This window comes from Cariama cristata, unplaced genomic scaffold (genome assembly GCF_000690535.1).
Source record: "Cariama cristata isolate BGI_N322 unplaced genomic scaffold, ASM69053v1 scaffold3728, whole genome shotgun sequence".
NCBI classification, from domain to species: Eukaryota; Metazoa; Chordata; class Aves; order Cariamiformes; family Cariamidae; genus Cariama; species Cariama cristata.
The window spans coordinates 1,677-21,223 of NW_009630483.1; the positions used below are offsets into that span (position 1 = coordinate 1,677).

Sequence of the window (19,547 nt, forward strand, 5' to 3'; positions counted from 1 at the left end):
CATTTTATCTCCCGTCATTTTATGACTTTGAAAAAGATCTTTTTTTTTTTTTTTTCCCCCCCAGAAGTAAAGAATACTCACTAAAAGGCAGGAAAATGTACTGAACATGGCTTATACAAAAGAGATAGTACAATGTACGAACAGCAGTTGCTGTACTTTTCTGGTAGCATGTCTTGGAATGTGGTAACACTTTTAAAAATTAACTTCCTGTGAAAGTGATACTGAATCATACCCGTATGTGGATATTTTTTTTTTCTTATACAGGCAATGATGTTTTCACCATTCGCCATGACACCTTGAACAAGTGCATGCAAGTTAAAAACTCACGGGTAGTGATAGATGACTGCAAGGAGACAAATGAAGCCTTATGGAAATGGGTATCCCAGAATCGCCTCTTTCATGTGGGGTCCAGGCAGTGCCTGGGACTTGATATATTCACCAAATCACCATCTCGCCTGAAAATGGTTGATTGTAACTCAGAACTAATGCTGTGGTGGCGATGTGCTGATGCTTCCATCCTTGGTGCATCTCAGTACAAAGTGACTATCAAGAGTGCCTATGTAACTGCAAGCATAAATGCAACAGACCAGTGGAGAAGCAACAATTCCTCCAATGACATATGTCAGTATCCTTACCATGGTAAGTTTGCACAGTGATTTGGAGGATTTGTTTTGTTTTGTTAATGGCTTTTTGCTGTATGTCTATACCGATAAATTCTTAAAATTAATCATAGGAAAAAACTGATCAAGAAAGCAGCAGAATGTTTTGCTGTAGAGAAATATTGATATTCAAGTACGAAACTTTAACCGTTTTTAATAAAAAATAAATATGTACAACTGCAGAAGTTGTGTTATTGTGTGGCTCTTAGCATGTTTAAATCCCTCACCCCATATTTTAGTGAGAGCCTATTTAATTATGAAATACCAACCACGTTCTATCAGAACTGACACTGTCCTCCTCGCAGTGGTGGGAATTTTGCTCTAAGCAGGGTTTGAGGATATTTTCTTTACTGGTAGGGTGTACAATGAAATTCAGTGCATGCTGCTAGCTCGCAGCCTGTTAGACTGTCAGGAGCTACCTGTTTGTTTTGGTCTGGTAGTCTGTCCACTTGCCATGGAAGCCGGTCTCATCTGAGATCTCATGCTTGCTGGAAGAGGTGATGAAAACTTGCTTTACCATATTTAAGAGCAGAATTTTCTTTGTATTTGAATTGTTCAGAGTGGCCAGTCTGAAGAGCCCATTAGGCTCCAGTTTGAAATGTTTTCCCTCTCCTGTATGTCTTAATTCCTAGAGCCTTGTTCTGTAGTATTCTGTGCAAACCACCTGAATTTCAACAGGACAGTGTGTTTATCCCTAACTTACCAGGGAGGAGAAAACAAGTTTCTACAGTGTTATGCCCGACTCAGAAGAAAAAGTACATAAAAATATTTTCTTCTTCTTTCAGTTCTGGCATTGTTGTATATTATCCGTAACAACAGGATATGGCGTTTTAAGACCACAAGTGTGATTTGCATGCTTTTAAGTTAACTACATCTGTACAAGCAGTTACATTGATGTGCGGTCCTTTCCTCCCCTAGACAACTTGTATCTACTTCTTTACATTTTTTTTTTTTTCCTGCAGAGGTTTATACCAAAGATGGGAACTCCTATGGAAAACCCTGTGAGTTCCCCTTTCTGTATAATAAGACGTGGCAACATGACTGCATTCAGGATGAAAGGCATATGGGTGGGAAATGGTGCGCCACATCTGAGGATTATACTCACGATGGAAAATGGGGAATCTGCTTACAACCAGGCACGTTGGGTTTCTAAATAGACGTCCTAAAAGCATTCTGTCACTTCATGTATGTATGGCTCTACTTTGGTGTCGCACATTGCTGTTAAGCTGGGTAAAAGCAGGTCCCTTTTCTATTGCAGTGTTGACAGGACAATCAGCACTCACTCACTCACTCACTCTGCAGTATATGCGATTACCAATATGAAAATCAATAGACCTTCAGTATTATAATTATTCTTTTGAAACTTTCATGATGTTTCAGTACAGTTGCAGTTACAAGTACCTTCTGCTTCCTTTAAACAGAGGATGGTTGTCATGATATCTGGGAACATGATCAGGGATCTGAAAGTTGCTACCAGTTTAATACACAGTCTGCTCTTTCTTGGAAGGAAGCTTATATTTCATGTCAAAGGCAAGGGGGAGATTTACTTAGCATCCAAGATGCATCTGAATTAAGTTACATACAAGGTAGGTGTAATTATTCACATACAAATATCAGGAAATCTTGACAAATTAAAGTAAAGTGAAGGCAGCATTTTAGTTTCTGTCTTAAAATTCTGGGTTAAAACTTGATTGTAATTAAAGTGCCTAAAATGCATTGGTGCTTTAATTTGTCTAGCAAAAGTAAGCTGCTAATCTCACTTTAGAGTGTTTTTTTTAAATTTAAATCTGTGTGATTTCATTGTAGTGTTTAGCGGTTGTTCATATTTACAATAAGGAACATCCCCAAAATCTCAAATACAGATCAGAGTGGCAAGGTGGTGTTTTAGCAGCATGTTACCCACTTGTTGTTATGAAATTGTCCTTACTGATGTTCAGGCTTGCCTTGGAGGAATTATCAGTGTGCCTTTGAGAATATAAAACCAAAGGACAAACATCTGAAGGCACTGGGAGGGAAGACATATGTGGGTGAATTCCTCCTCAGTTCGGGAAAGTTTGCATGTCCAATTATAATAGCAATCTTTCTTTCCTCAAATGCGTGCCCTTTCAGATCACATTTTTAATTTAAAAGAGACCAATAAAGGATGAGCATTTTATATGAATTGTTTTATTAAAAAAAAAATAATTATCTCCAGCTAAGAATGATGTCGCTCAGATCTTTTGGATTGGCTTAAATCAACTGGATGTTTCTGGAGGTTGGCAGTGGTCAGATCACAAACCTTTGAATTTTCTCAACTGGCATCCAGGTAATGATGTTTCTGGTGGTATTAACAATAGTCACAACACTAACTAGCATTTTCCTTTGCTTTTTTTTTTTTTACCCTTCTCTATTGGACTTCATCAAAACAATTGTTGTTGTTCCTTTTCTCTTGAAAGTTCTGAAGCATCTTTTCTTCCTGTCCAGTGTATCTTTCTGCACTTCCTCTGTATTTATGGGTGATTAGGTTAATAAATCTCTAAAAAGGTAAAACTTAAATAGTATCCTTGAGGTCCATTTTAGTAAAGAATCTACAGCTTCCCTAACTGCTAAATTTGTCCTTCCACTGACTGACTGGCATTGACTTCCCTCAAATATTACAATTATTGATGTATATGCAAGGACTGACGTTAAAAACACAAGTTAGGCTTCTAAGTAAACTTCCAGGTTACTGAAATTTATTTTAAGGTGAAGATGAAAGCAGCATAAAACCTTTGAAAAACGTTTTTTTAATTACTCTGAAGTTCCTAGTAGAATTAGTGAGACTCTTGTTTGGAATTTCAGCATGTATTTGCAATATTCTCACAAATACGCTGTGGATGGGTATGTATGAGAATCCTGGAGGAATAATACTCAGGAATACTGAAGTTAATATTGTTCTGTCATTCAAGCTGAGTTTGACATTTTTTTAGTGAAATTCTCATTTTCTAGAGTTTCTAGAAAATTCTCAGTTTCTACAATAGTGCTGCAACTTTCATTCTGTGACAAGACAAGAAGTGGTTCCTGTTACTTCTTTGAAAGCTTTACTAAGAAATTTCTGTGAGATTTTTTCCAAATGTGGTCTGCCTTTTGGAAAGGTTAAGGACTTTGCTGCTGCTTGTACTACTGACTGCACCACTTTCTGGAACTGTGATGACAATGAAGGACTGTAATGCAGAGCTAGAGGTTAGACTAATAGGCTGGTATCTAACAGGAATTCTGCTAGCTACAAGTTGTACCCATTACTTCTTATCCTTTCACTGTACACCTCTGAAAAGAGCCTGGCCCTGTCTCTGTTGTACTCTCCCATGAAGAACTAAGATCCACCCTGAGACTTTTCTATGTGAGACTGAACAAATCCAGTGCAAGGGGAGCTGGAGTGCTTTGTGTAGGACACAGCTTGGGTTGGCATTGGGGCTCAAAGAAAGAGAAAGCCAAAAGGTACCATTGGAAGGGGGCTCCAAGGGAAGCTGCAGACTGCAAAAAAGTTGACCTCTGTGGTATTTTTAATCTGGGGCCTTGTCTCAGGTTTCTGTTAAGGTAAGGGTTATGGTTAGCATTGAGAGAAGAGTGCAGAGCGGTGTTCGAAGTGGAGCTGGAAGGGGGCTGCCAAAGGAAACCGAGGGCTGCAGAAAGGGTTCTCCCCTGAGATATTTCTTGTCTGGGAAAGTGCTCAGCCAAGGGTTTGTTCTATTGTAAATAGAACATTCCTTCTGGTTCTATGATTAAACATTGGGAAAGAAGTCCAGATTCCTCGATTATAAAACTTTCTGTCTTACAAAAAACTTTGTGTGGGACCTGTGGTAAGACAGGTGCCTTCATTCAAAGCAAGTTATGTTCTTCAAATACAAGGTGCTGTACTATGCAATGTATTTTATTCTTGTATTGCAAAGCATTAGAAAAGGGAAGCAGTCACTACGTTACTGTTTGATAACTTGTGCTCTTCTATTTTCAATTGTTCCTGTCTGCAGATATGCAGAGTTTGTCCCCGCTGGATGGGACTAGTTGTGTGGTGATGAATGCTGCCTCAGGTCAGTGGCAGAGTTACCACTGTGGGACTCCACTTCCGTATATTTGCAAGAAGTCGCTCAATGAAGTTTCAAGCCTCCCAGGTAGGACAGCTTGCATTTTTGTTTTTGTATGTTAATACGAGTGTAATGTTCACTTATGGAGTCTCTTTTTTGCTCCCCAAGCCTTAGGCATCTCTGCCAAAACACTTTCACAACAGCTTTGGGTTTTTTAGCAGAGCAGAAGCAAACTCTGTATCTTCAGTGTCAAGATGATGCATCACAAGCAGCTTTCTCATTTGCACATAAAGCATTTCCTAGCAGTCTTGCCCTTTTCATTGCGTTTTCCTCCATGACTTGTGCCTTCTTTTGTGTGCTACTGAAAGTCTGGAACTGGCAGTTGCACTTCAAACCTTTCCGTCTCTGCTTTAAGCCAATTTCTCTCACTCCTGGTGTGTATTGGCATAAAATGGGGCTTGGATCAAACTCTGTTGAATTCATGTAGAAGTAGTTAAATGACCTTACTGTCCTTTGAAACCAGGCCCAGCATTAGAGTGCAAGAATTGGTAGCTTGCCTGGTGTGTAATACTGGATCCATAACAGTTCTTACAAGATATTTATTCTCTCTTCCCTACACGTACACACATACAGTCCTTCAGTTTTTACAGTGTCCAGCTGTGACATGTAACTGCTTCCATGCTTTTGACCCTTTACCTACGCCTGGATGTCCAGCTCTTCCCATATCCATGGCCTGTTCTATGTGTGCTTTGGCCTTACCCAGTTTCCAGGGCTTGTGCTTGTGGGGCTCTCGTGAGAAGACTTTTAAAGGAACATGGTTGTCCTTGGGTGAGGAGGAGGACTAGGGGATAAGAGGGATGAAGCAGTGTCATGGAGTGTCTCTGACTAAGGCGCGTTCTCTCCAGCTCCCCCAGGAGAGGTGTGTGCCTTTGAGGGGAAAAAAAAAATAGTAAGCAGTTTGAATTTATCTAAATTGTTCAAATTTTTAAATGATCTCTTGAAAACTACTTGTCAGTTAACCAACCTGTTTGCTGGCTCCTCAGTGGAGTATGTGGAGTTGTTACCAGTGTTTATACAGTGTTTTATTAATTAAAAACCAAAATTCTTGTGATTAGAGTATTTTACAGTGTGATTTGAACCAGAAAGGCTATTAGTATATACCTTTTTCAGCATGTATTAAAACCAGTTTGAATTCTTGAATGTCTTGGTTTTCAGAAGAAAAAATATTTAAAACTAAGCATTTATTTCATTGCGAGCTATTCAAAATTAGTCTTATGTGTGGTACTGCATATAGACAACAATGCCTCATAAAAGTGTAAACCCCTGCTAGAACAGAACAAGCAACTTTTTTTGAAGCTGCTGTCTTGCAATGAAGTAACTTGATTTGCCTTTAATTGCTTTTGAAATCTTGCTTACAATTACTTCTGAACCTTTCACTTACACTAAGTCCAGCTTAGTGTAAGCTTCTTACTTTCACTCCCACCAGCTTCTTTCTCCTCCTACCCGCTTCATGGCCCCAAAATATTACAAATTCCCATAATTCTACTCAGTCAACTGTATTTGCTTGACTAAACTGTGACCCTTTCTTAAAACATTAGCCTTGAAGAGGTATGAACACATTCTGATCGCTGCATTCTAGCTGTTTTCAGGGTGCTGCCAGATTTAGAAGATGAAGAAAATGCCAACCCATTGCACTAGCCAGTGTAAAACAAAAGCCTCTAATTCCATTTCTCTTCACTATTAGAGTTTTGGAAACACTTGGATACTCGCTGTGATTCGGGCTGGCTTCCCCACAATGGTTTTTGCTACATGCTGACAAACAACCAGGCACCTTGGAGTACGGCAGATGCATTGTGCAAAGCAGATAAGAGTAACCTCATCAGCATACACTCGTTAGCAGATGTCGAACTGGTTGTTACAAAGCTTCATAATGGTGAGTTGGGATACTTGTAAAGGTCGAGCACAAAGTGCTGCGCACCATGAATTACAAACCGCTTTCCATGTTCTAGCATATGATTGTCATATTCTCTGACTTTTAAATGAAGGTGCTAATGCTGAGTTTGTACCCAGGCTAGTGCTGAGTGTTGCTGTTTGGGTCCAGGCCCTCTGTGTTAGCTCTTGTTTTGGTTTGATCTATTTTAGTTAGTTAGTTGTTTGTTTACTGGGCTAACTATTAGTTGCCTAATACCTTGTGTTTAATTTCCTCATTCAAAGAGAATAGTAAGTAGTTGGGCCAATATTTTGACTACTGGGTCATTGAACTAATAAATGTTATCTATAGTCTTTGGTCTTATGTTTTTGTCTGCACTCTGATAACTAAATCTGAGCTTTTTTTTGCTTGTGTGTTCATTTGTGTTTGGATTTTTTTTCTGTTTGTTACCTTCTCTGTGAAACTTATTCATATTCATGAATGTAAGTTAAGAAACAAGATAAGGAAAATACATTGTACTTGTCTCAAATCCCCTTTCTTGCTGTAAGAAAGAAAATTGTGGTATTTATGCTGTGCAGTGTAGTGACAGAAACCTAATTTTACTGATTTCACATTCCTTTCCAATTAATTTGAATATTATTTTGAAACTACAGTGTTATCCTAATTTTAAATTACAGATGCTAAAGAAGAAATATGGATGGGTCTCAGGAATGAAGATGTACCAACCTTGTTCAAATGGTCAGATCAGTCAGCTGTGGTTTTTACATATTGGGATCAGAATGAACCAAAAGTTCCTTTTAACAGCACTCCTAACTGTGTGTCATATTCAGGCGAGGTAGGAATATAGTGTTGGGTTTTTTAGTTTTTTTCCGTCGTGGTAGAGGCAACATTGATGTGTGTGAAAGTCACGGAGGAGGGTAAAGCAGATAACTGATTTTATTTCTGGAATAATCTTTAAAATATAGATAATAATTTTTCTACAAGCAAATTTCTTAAAATTATTTAGCCAACGCTTGGTAGCTATATACTGCAAAGAATGGAAGAAATTGCTCACAGCTCTGAAACTGCCACTGCTGTTGGCCAACCAGTTGTCCATTTTGCGTGCCTGTGGCAGGGGGCTAGGAAGGAGGTGGCCTGAACTATTGAAGGGAAAAGCTGGATTCAGTCATCTCCAGGACCAATTTGGGCCACCCTATCTGAGGATGGGTAGTGAGATACCTTGGTAAGAGAACAGGAGAGGGGATACAGTACAGAAGAAGCAAAGGGTGGATGGGGGAAGGAGATCACAAAGAGGAGTGGAGAGGGAAGCAGGCTGTATCCCATCTCCCAGATTCAGCAGAAAACTGGGGCAAGTGTCTACCTGCTGTGCTGTCAGGGTGGCAGTGGAGGTCATGTGCCCGGCTCCTCTGAGCTGCCTCCCTACCTCAGCAGAAAGCTGAGCACACCCCCTGCACCCATTTCCTCCCCGATCCGAGAGAGTTGGCAGCAGCCTGGCCTTTTCTTCTCTTTTCAGATGTGATCCAGGATCCTCCTATCTCTGCATTTGTCAGCTTTCTCTCTCCCTTCCAAACATGCACCTATGTGTATAATCCAGGGCATCCCACCCCCAGTATTTTTGCTAGAGGCATTTTGGCTTTCCCTCTTATGAAAACTCAGCCCCTGTACTATGGAAATGGAAAGATTTTAGTATTTTAAATACTTTTTTTTCCTTCTCACAGTTGGGACAGTGGAGAGTCAAATCCTGTGAAGAAAAATTGAAATATGTGTGCAAGAAAAAAGGAGAGATTTTGAATGAAACAAAATCAGATAAAAGTTGTTCATTGGAAGAGGTAATAGGAAGTCTGTATTTCTTTTAGTTTCACTTCGTTCAGAAACCTGCATAAAATAAGTTATTTCTTCTAACTTCCCATTTCCTTCTTGCCTATACAATGCAATCTATGGAACATTTTAGCTGAAAAAGGACATTTATGTAGCATGAGCCAAATTTCAAATTTTCCTGAGCAAACTCTGGATGTATTACCACTCTGTTTATTGGTGAAAGCGTTACGAGCTTGGGCCCAGGAGATGTTGTGTCTTATTTGTTTGGAAAAAAAAATACTGCTTTTACTAGGTATGTTATTGCTGATGCCATTGTTTTGTGGTTTTTGCTTTAAGTATGTTTTAAAGTTTAGGATAGGCACTTTGCAACATAACGATACACAGAGATTGGTAATTGAGATTAGGTTTCTGTTATACTTCACTTGGCTCTCGTTTTTGTTCTTTGACTTGAATAAAGGGGGGGTTGGGTATTTTTGTTTGTTTTTATGGTATAACATGTTACAGCATAAATAAGGCTTGAAAAGAAGTCTTCTGTTTTGAACAATCTTAGGATGGTATTACTAGCTACTTCAGAGTTCTTTGGTTCAATTTTGTGGGGCATTTTGCCTGCAACAGGAAACATGCTTACCCCTTATCTTTCTTTCTGCCCAGCCTTGGGGTGTTTTTACTCTGTCTCTTCAGAGACTGCCAGCATGTAGCGTTACAGCTTTCTGTGATGTTCAGACACCAGTGGCATTGGTAGGCTAGCAAAGAAGTAACTCCTTCATGTTCCTTGAAACTGCAGTGTAAATATAGGGAAAAAGATTTGAATAATAGAGATTTTTTGTAAGTTCATGCATTTTCAGTATAAAATATTTTTTACAGAAGTAAAAAACACTAGCAATGCCCTCTTATTATTCCTCTGCTTGAATCCTGGCGATGGTGGAACAGCATGAAAACTCCTATTGTTTTGAGTAGGACTAGGCTATCGCCCTTGTGTTTCTCTCTCTAAATGCACATAGCAGTCAGAAGACTCTGCACAGTCGAGCTAAAACAGTGGTGTTTTTTATTCCCGTGGTTGAATTATTTCTTAGAACTCTGAATCTGAGAGTTGATGTTACTGGACCTTGTATGTGATGCACTGCATTTCTTTCTTGTATATGCTGTGCCAGCTTGTGGGCACCAACCAATGTTAGCAATGATTTATTTTCTCATGTAGATAACACCTAAATTAGGTTGTTATCTATAAACGTGTTTTTCATTCTCTAACTAGGGATGGGAGAGACATGGAAACTACTGTTACAAGATTTATAAAACCGAAGTTTCATTTGGAGCACAGTGCAATCTTACAGTGATGAACAGGTAAAACACATCTCTGTAATTTATGGGCATGTTTTACAGTATGATCCTGGAGATATAGTGAGAGATTAAGACCTCTATATGCTGATTAGATGTTTATAAATTAAAAATAGAGATAGAATTGCTTTTGCAGAGAACTAGCAAACCATGTTTTCCATGGTATGACAATGGTAAACCTACAGTGTAAAACCTTCTTGGAAGTATGTGAATTCCAAGCCTGCTGACCCCAAGTTGAATACGGGACTTCCTGGACAACCGCTTGAACTCACTCGTAATAATATGTCTGGTCTTCTCAAATTGTCTCAGTAGTTTCAGATATCTTTCAAATATTAACTCAAATTAATCTGTGAATTTTCAGATTTGAGCAAGAATTTATAAACAGTCTAATTAGAAAACACACCAAAGTTGAAGAAAAATACTTCTGGACCGGTTTGCAGGATATTAGCCAATCTGGAATATATTCCTGGGGTACAGTGGATGGGGAAAAAACTGAAGCTGTGACATACACTAACTGGAATTCCTTGCAACCAGGTAAATTTAACAATTAAAAACATGCGTAAAAATACAATAATTTTACATTGAGCAAGCATTGGACTACCGTGTTACAGAACTCCAAGGATGAAATAAAAGTCATCCAGTAATCTGTGGGGTTTTTTTTTGAACACCAGCCAATAGTTTTAAATATGTCTTTGGTGGCTTAAATCTTAGAGTTTTCCGGAGGATGTGTGGCCATGCCGAGTGGAAAGTCTCTTGGAAAGTGGGAAACTAAGGACTGTAAAACCACTAAAGCATTTTCTGTCTGCAAAAAATACATTGGACTGCCCAAGGAGCCAGAAGTGCTCCCAAAGCCAACTGATCCCTGTCCCCCTGGGTGGCACAATGGATCTGGCCTTGCGTGCTACAAGGTAAAATGTTATTCGTATTAAATTTTAATTGTTCATTATTGTCTGGCAGCAAGTATGTGATTAGCCGTTTTGTGGCTTATAGCTGCTCTGAAGGGTATTTCAGAGATGTTTTACACTGGGAGGAGGAATTTATGTTGATTCAGGTTCGCTGCCTCCAGATGTTCTTGTGCATCATCCACTGCCAATTCCTGAAAGATGCAGTGTGCCTCTCCCTGCGTGTTCTGTGGCCAGCTCTGCCCATCAGAGCTCAGTGGGGCGACAGCGTTTGCCCTGTGCTGTCATCTCAGGAGTCTAGTGCTGACGGAGGGTGCCGTGTCTGTATCCAAGCCTGCCCGCCATCATCTGATATGCAGAGACACTCTAATAGGGAAGGAAAGCGCTTTGCATTGCCTTCCCTTCTTCTTTTCTTTTCTATACTCTTGAGAGTGTAGACAAAAGAGGTGGGATTTTCTCTGGTTTGAATATGGATATCAAACTTTTATCAAAAAAGTACAACCTGAATTGTATTTTACTATTTTTGAAGTAAATAGTGGAAGTAAGCAACCATGCTGTTAGCTGGAATGGCCTAAGCAAGTTTGTATTTAGAAATGCAGGTTTTTCCACTGCTATTAACAATCAAATCAAGTTAAAACTGAGGCTGTTTATTGGATTGTTTATTCATTATTTCTGGACTCTGCGTCTGCAATGAACTGTGTCTTGTAAACAGCTCATGTAGCAAAGTGAGGAAACCAGGCTTGAATAACAAGGCTGTGGGCAAGGATCCCGAAGGGATGGGTCTTGCTGATGTACAGCATAGCTGTCCCATAGTGGACGGGATGTGACAGCTGGCCCTGGCAGTTTCTCCAAAACTCTTGTTGACCAAGTGCAGCATGTCTGTGCAGAGAGATCCAGCTGATGGGAATTGGCTTGGACTGAAGTCAAGGGGATCAAGTCTACATGTTAGCTGAGGTGTATGAGCCAAATATGCAACTCTGATACATACAACTAGCAAAGAACTTACTTTACCTGCAGTACCCAAATGGACCTGGTTTCAGTGAACATTGAGCTTTGCAGTTCACCATGAATTTGGAAGAACAACATCCCTTAAAACGTATATTTTGGCTTGCAGTTTTGGAATGAGTTGGGTGTTGTTTTTTAAAATCTTTCTGGTAAGGAAAAACAGAGAAAGTCTGCCATATGGAATACATTGCATTTGAAATAAATTTTGTCAGCTAAACTTTAGAGTCTGGCTGTTGTCAAACAAACTGAAAAAAATAAAATAATTGTTAAGAAGTCAAGCTCTCTCCCTATGGTAATACCAGTTAGTTATTCCTACCTAGGGTAGCCATATCTAAGTAGTACAGGAGAGTTTTAAAAATGCTGCCATTTGTGTAATTTCCTGCTCTGATGTTTCGCTGTTCTGAAGTTCTTCCACAGTGAAAGAGTGCTGCGAACTAGGACCTGGGAAGAGGCAGAAAGGTTCTGTGAAGCACTTGGAGGCCATCTGCCTAGTTTTAGTCACTCAGAAGAAATTAAGGCGCTTCATTCTATCCTGAGAAAAATAATCAGGTAACAAACTAGCCACATGCTAGAATTTTTATTTCAGTCGCATTCTGCAGTAGATAGCAAATGCTGCTGCTGACCCCAAATGGCAAGTATGAGATAGTGTGTTGTGACTGTGTTTCCCACAGTAAAAACGGCTAGATGTGGCGTTTGAACTGCTGGTCATGTCACTGCCTTTCTGGAAAATGTCAAGGGAGTACAGCTTGGGCAAATGTTTCATATTGCTAGAGGGAGCGCAGGAAAAGAGAGATATGCTTTGAGCATCTTCCATTACATGAATTTAAGTCTGTGTTGTTATAATAAATGTTTCCTTCTTTATGTTGAATTTTGGAACAACTGCATGATAGTTATTTCTATTCTTTACTGATACATTCTTTAGAGATGAGTTGTTATTTCAGTTTTTCAGATAGGTCTTATCTTTATTCATGAAATGCTTCCTGACTGAACTGGGTGCTATCTTTTGAAAATGTGAATAATGTAGTGTCCAGCAATCTGGTTGGCATGGATCCCATTTGGCACAACTGCAGTAACACTATGTGGGCATTAGATGGGTGTGTTGAGTTTTCTGGTATCAACAAATTAAATGCTACATAATTTATGAGTCTATGGCTCTATTTTTAATCAAAGGAACTGTCACTGCAGAGCTTTATTAGGCATTGGTGTGATGTCAGATCCTTGTGTAATATGGGTTTTTTTGATTGGCAGCCTGGTTTTTCAGAACTTTTGCCAACTTAAAGTCAAATGCTGCCAGTTATATGATCTAAGTTTTTTTCATCAACAAACTAAATCAGGATTATTTCAGAAACTGCCAACATACAAGACTGTGATTAAATTTTAAAACTTGATGACTGAAGAGATGCCTTCTTGAAAACCTGGTGAACTTTTTTTAGAAGTGCACAAGTCATGAGAATTACTCAATGTTTATGTTAATAAGACACAAAACCAAACTTGTGTGCTCTATATATAGACGGTTTAGCTTGTATAAAAGCCACTTGTGATTCCTTTGCTAAAGTGACTCAAGTCTCTGAAATAAAAATTAGTGCATAAATTATTTTTAGCTATAGATCTTATTATACTGTTTTGCAATTACAAATTTTGTTTTAGTGTACTTGATCTACTATGAAACATGAATAGAGAAGTAACTGATTTTATTTTCCTACAAGTACTTGGAACTACTTTTCAGCTTGCAGACTATCTGAGGTATTAATTATAGTCAATGACCATTTTTTGTTAGGAGTTTAATGGTGGAGACTTTTTGTGTCTTTCCAGAAAGTCAGCTGACACACAATGCTACTGCAGTTCCTGTATTTCAGAAAACTTGAACTTAGCCTGGAAGAAGGAAAGTCCCAGTACTTCAGTATTATTCTACCAGAACTTAAATAAGGGGCAATATATGGAACCTAGCATAAATTGACTTTGCAGTCAGTGTTGCAGTAACTGCATGTGTCAAACATAACCCAAAACAGTATTTTCATCTGAGTTAACCTCTTTTCAAGTATTACAGAACTTCCTGAACAGAAATGCTACTTATTTGATATTACCTGAAGTCTTTTAAATAATGTTTGTTTGTTTAGATAACATTATGAAGTGTTTAAGTTAGTTATACTTTTAAATTACTTGGAGGTGATTATATGAAGTATTTTGGAGATCAAGAGTCAAGGGTAGCTTGTCTGAAAATAAGCTCATTTGAGAAAGGAGAGAAGAAACCAAGTGATTATTTCACCAAGAACAAATAGTTCAGGTAACTGGGGGAAATCATCGTAAGATAATGTTAGATGTGATTAGCTGCTGAAGCGCGCTGGCATGCAGTTTGTCTGTTCCCTGCATTTATTCAGTGCAAACTCTGACCTAAACTATTCATTCAGTGTACTCATTTCGGCTTGAGGAAGGAGCCACACCTTGGGGTTTTTTTTGTTTTGCGTTTTTTTCCCCTTGCACAGCTCTCCAATGACTCATTGAGAACTGTTTGTTTTTAAATGTTAGCAAAAGTCAGTTTGGTTCACCAGGAAAAGGGCAACTTGCCTAGTCCATTCTGTTCTTTACTCAGATTCCACCTTAGCAGCAAAGAGCTAGAATTTCTCCAGCCAAGTCAGGCCATTGCCATTGGAAAGGAAAATAAAATTTGCCTGCCAGCCTTCCTCTGTCTGGAAGAAATAGGAGATAAGCTCTTTTCACTTTGCGGGACGTGGTACAGGCAGAACGGATCTGGTTCAGTTACTTCCATTCTTTTAGGATTGTTTTTGTGAGCATTCTGCAGCTTACAGCTGGCAGCAACGCTGGATGCAAGGAGAGTAACAGCTTGGATTGGTTAGAAATAACGTTTCAGTGAGGATACCTTACTGGAAAGAAATTGGTTGCCTTTTATATGCACAGCTCTGCTGCTGTAATTGTTGTGAATCTAGAAAGCCTTGCTAACACTTGAGTTTGCGAGAAAAAACTGATCTTATTCTCAGCTGACCAAAACAGCAATAAAACTGGGATGCAAGTTGTGGTAATTGAATTAATACAGCTTCTCTTTTCTTCCGCGGAAGAGTAAGTGATTAGCAGGATGGGAATTCAGCTAGTGGAAGTAGCCTGTTCCAGAGGGAAGAGCAGGGGATTAAATGGGCTTCATATGGACTTTAAAAGATTAAATGATGCCTTAAATTGCGCCATTAGTGAGTCGGCCCAGATGTACACATGTTACCTCCTGTCAAGAACTAAATTGAACTACAAATCACAGTAACTTCACTTAGGTTCTTAATCTTGTGTTGGAGTTGACATAAGGGCCAGAAAAAAAAATCCTTTTTCTGTTTCAGCAGTTAGGGTATGACAGTAGAAAAATTACTGGTTTATAGACCTGTCACATTGATCTAAACTGTATTTATCCACTCTTGCACAACATTGACTTTTATGAAGTTTTAGTTCTGTGTGAGAGAAAAGCCACTGGTATTCTGCAGGGATTGCTGGAGATTTAGGGTCTTTTATTGTTAATCAGCATGGAGTGCATTGTAAAGCACAAATTACACCTATTTTTTTTTAGCTTAGAACCCAGGATAATTTCAGTTTTAGAGGTGGTTCCAGGAATGTAGCTCAAAGAATACTCTGGCACTTATAAATCCATTTTGATGCCAGTCCATAGGATGAATTTTAAATGCTTTGCAGTGAGGAGACAGATACCTAAAGTACCAGCAAATTCCTTGCTGCAAGCTTAGTTGCAATAGAGAGTCTTAATTCATATTTGTCTCAAATAGTTGGTGGAATTATTTTCTCTGATGAGATGATAGTATAATTTCAGAGGGCTATCAAAAGGCTTTACTTAAGCTTAAAAGTGCTATCAAGGATAGCGTAGCAGTTACTGAATTACTCATGGTCATGTCTGAACAGTTCCAAAAGAAGCAAAAAATGTACATTAATGTGTAAGTGCTCAGTCAGCTGGAAAACATTGTTATGTTTGCAGGCCACTAATTGTAAACTAGGAGATAAGCTGGAGAAATTCTTGACCTGGCACACTTCATAATTTTTAATTTATTTATTACATAAAAACCAAATACAAGTTGAAAGACTTTGAAAAATTGCTCTAGTTTCTCAGGTGATTACTGCAGATCCTTTTGAAGTAAGTATCTCAAATTTTCTTTTTAGGAGATAATCAATTGCTTAAACCACACTAAGTCTGTAGGTGATGATTAGGAGAGGAGGGTTAAGCAATGTCTGATTCATAATTGGAAAGAACAATCACGGAAAAATAAAATCCTAAAGGCAAATTGCCAAAAACCACTTAGCTGCTTGACAGCTGTGAACGTTTGACTCACAGTTTTCTCTCTGGAGTGATATGGGGCATTTAGGCTGTTTAAAGGCTCCTTAGTGATACCATTAAAAGACTAAAAACTATTCAATATGATAAGATCACACTAGTGTGATCACACTGCTGCACCAATGTCAGAAAATTAATACTGGAGTTCGGGGGTGGGGGGGAAGATATTTGTTGGAGACTGATGCTTTTCTTCCTAATAAAATAATGCCAAATAAAATGTTGTTGCCCTTCTTGGATTTCAGGTACTTAGCCTACATACTCTGGGCTAAGCTGTTGTTTGTTGATGCTGCACTGTCAGCCATTTCAGGCTTAATTTAGCATCTTTATGGTGATATGTATGGAAAGATAGTGGCACAGTCTTATCAAAGAATTTCTTATCATTGCCCTGTGATTTCATAACATTGCTTATGTAGGTAAGCCTGGATCTGAGTCCATCCCTCCATGTAATAAAGTTATTTTCATAAACTTTCCAAGTTCTATCTTAAAATCACTTTAAGTTTGTCAGCGCTAGTTTTTTTGGGAGCCTTTTCCAAACTCTAACCTCTGCTGGTCAGACATCTCTTTCCAGTTTTGAGCCCAAATTTATTTCTGAGTCGTCGTGCCTTCAGACACAATGTCCTTTTTTTGCTCAAATAGCTCCTCTTCTTGGGGGTTTAGTCGCCTATTATATTGTAAAGAATAATTATATCCTTTCTCTGTCTCTCTTCGTCAAGGCTAGACAAGAAGGTCCTTAATTTGTTAATAACCTAAACTCATTTCCTCAAATATCCTGGATTGCTCCGCTGTATTTTGTACAACACAGATTTGTGGAATAGTACTCCTGATACAGTTTTACAAGAGCCCTGTGCTGTGGCATCAATCCTTTACTATGGCTTTCAGACCACCTTGATGAGAGTGTCTTTTCCACTGCTCTGTTGCAGTAGGGTTTCACATAGTCTGTGATTTCATAGAAGACTCACGGTCTTTCTCCCCTCTAATGCTTCCAACTGATACTGTCATTCATGAAAGTGTTTCTTGCCTTTCTTGGGCAGGGTAGCAGATTGGAGTGAATTATAAACTTCAATACCTAGCACAAAATTGATACTTTGAGAAGTGGAGGTTGCAGTAGAAAACTAACCTTGCAGTTTGAACTAGCGCATATTTCATTTTGTTATAGTATCTTTAGGTTCATAAGCAATAGTAAAGAGTACGGTAAAGGCTGTTACTGCAGATTTAAGTATTTACATTGTAAACCCACTTTTTTGGGCAACTTTGTATCATGGAGCATAGCTGAAATTCTGAATTTAAGTGTCCCCTGTGTATGAAAAATGAAGTAAAATCTAAAAAATATACGGTTCTAACTGTAATCCCGTAAGACGGAGAAAATTTCTATTGCCCTTCTTTTATGCAAGCATTGAATTCTGTGGTGTTATGTGCTTATTTGTGTCTATGCCTCTTTTATGAAGGCGCATAATTGAAATACGCGCCCATGCTTGGTTTGTTTATATCACTGACAAACTTAAGGGAAATATGAAGCCAGTTATTCTGTATGACTAGAAGTTTTCATGTGGTTTGACGAAGAGTATATTTGAGCTGATGGCGTAGAGAGAGATGACCTGAAAGACAAGAGAAAGAGAAGCAAGCCAAATAAACACTGTGTGATTCTGGAAGAAAAGTGTAGTAAAGAGACCTTTATATCAAGTGACAACTGATGAAGTGGTCATGCAATGAATAAAGGAATTATCTGATTTAGTTAGTTTTCCCTGTGGTCAGGGAAAGACAACCTACAGATCTTCTTAAAGAAAAGTGCAGAAGAGGTCCTAGCCCTTATGCCCGTTTTCTCTTTGAACTGCTACAACTTGCAGTAGTAAACCTTTGGTTTTGCTGCTTGATCCTAAGTAATGCAATGACCTAGGACAGCCTTTCTGTTAAATGAGCTGAACCATATACTTGGCTTAAGATTTTATCTCGTTTATTTACAGCAATGACAGATGGGTATGGATTGGAATGAATAAGAGGAGTCCAGATTCCTTGGGAACGTGGCAATGGAGTGATGATAAACCCGTAAGTTAACTTTTAACCAGGAAATGTCATGTCCTGATTTGTTTCAGCTTGGACTGGATTGAAAGTAAACTGATAAATATTTTAATTAAAATATGACAGATCCTTCAACAGATGAATAATTCAGAAGAAGATTGTGCACTTAAGAGCTGCCATCCAGGCAGATTTCCAATTAAAAACGGATCATTAATAAGGTTAACCTGATTTCTGTCTCTATTGCATTAAAATATTTTAACAGAAATATAGTAGTAAACATCTAAGAGCTGGTGGAGCGAACAAGATGTCTTCATGCCACAACAGAGAGCAGGGTTTATCAGTTCATCTCCTTGATATGTCAGACTTTTCAAAAAATATTTTCCTCACTGTAATTGATTGATTTTCCTGAAATTGTGAGTTCTTCCTCCCTGCCCCGTAACAGGTACACAGACTCAAAACTGATCCGGTAACTGCTCTTTAACACATATTTTAATAGTGATAAACATAACCATTGAAACCTGGGATCCTATTATCTCTAGGGGTTACTATAGCAAAAATTATTAATAAAGTAATGATTCTTTCATCCTGTCGATTCTGTAGGTAACTAGTGTTGTTATGCCACTCGATTATCTGGAAGATGAATATGATACACGAGATTGTGCTGCATTAAAGGTTAGTTTCAAGGTTTTTAATAACAGGATACAGATTTTTACATGGAAGTACTTAATAAAAATACTTTTGCCATCCATATATTGAATTTAGGTTGACTGCTGAGATGTTTTCTTTGTATAGTGAAAAAGTTGCTAGTGTTGCCTTTATCAGTCTACACCTATTATCAATTTTCCCTTATTCAAGCAGTTTTTTATGAACCAAGCGCTGTGCTAGTGATAACCTTTCATAAGATTTCTTTTGAACTACAAAATATTTTACTAACAATGCTGTTCTCTACTGCATAATGCCATACTATGTATCTCTTATATATTATACATATAACTTAAGGATGTAACATGGGGTCTAAAACAAAAGAGCAAACAGAGCCCTACCAGTAACTTTTAAGATCTAGATTAGTTTTTCTGAACTGCAAATTAAGAAAATGTTTGAAACCTAAAGTAGAAGAATACAGTAACCAGGATAGAGCGTGTGTTTGTGTTTATTGTATTTACTTGTGAAATAGAATGTAAGTGCTGTGTCGGTTTCTAATTCAAAATGTCAAGCTTCTGCTTAATTCCTAATTATGTGCTTCATTACTTAATTTAGTCTTGATGGCATGAGTTTAAAATGGCTTTTAACTTTTCTGAAGCATCACCTGACCTTTTATAAGATCATTCCAATACCATCCCTTCTTTGAATCTAATTAGAACCACCTCTGCTTTTAGGATGTACTGAAGGAAAGGATAGTTGCATCCCTTTGCTTCTATTCACAGCCATTGCCCCTCGTTTTCTTCACCTGTGTTCATGATGCCAGGCCGAGAAGTTGTCAGCTTTAAGCTACTAAAAATTTTGGAC

The 19,547-nt window shown here is 38.4% G+C and overlaps 1 protein-coding gene across 1 annotated transcript in view; it reads left to right on the forward strand.

Annotated features, from left to right (window-relative positions):
• Positions 1-264: 264 nt before the first annotated feature.
• LY75 (lymphocyte antigen 75) overlaps positions 265-19,547 on the forward strand; it is a gene marked incomplete at its 5' end in the record, with an annotated part of 42,851 nt that continues 23,568 nt past the window's right edge. Inside the window, 14 exons of the mRNA XM_009705538.1 lie at positions 265-639; positions 1,622-1,795; positions 2,081-2,245; positions 2,854-2,964; positions 4,646-4,786; positions 6,444-6,632; positions 7,307-7,464; positions 8,348-8,458; positions 9,700-9,788; positions 10,144-10,316; positions 10,494-10,690; positions 12,096-12,238; positions 17,987-18,068; positions 18,642-18,713. Of these exons, the coding sequence (XP_009703840.1) occupies positions 265-639; positions 1,622-1,795; positions 2,081-2,245; positions 2,854-2,964; positions 4,646-4,786; positions 6,444-6,632; positions 7,307-7,464; positions 8,348-8,458; positions 9,700-9,788; positions 10,144-10,316; positions 10,494-10,690; positions 12,096-12,238; positions 17,987-18,068; positions 18,642-18,713 (2,180 nt within the window). The remainder of the gene's footprint in view (positions 640-1,621; positions 1,796-2,080; positions 2,246-2,853; positions 2,965-4,645; positions 4,787-6,443; positions 6,633-7,306; positions 7,465-8,347; positions 8,459-9,699; positions 9,789-10,143; positions 10,317-10,493; positions 10,691-12,095; positions 12,239-17,986; positions 18,069-18,641; positions 18,714-19,547) is intronic.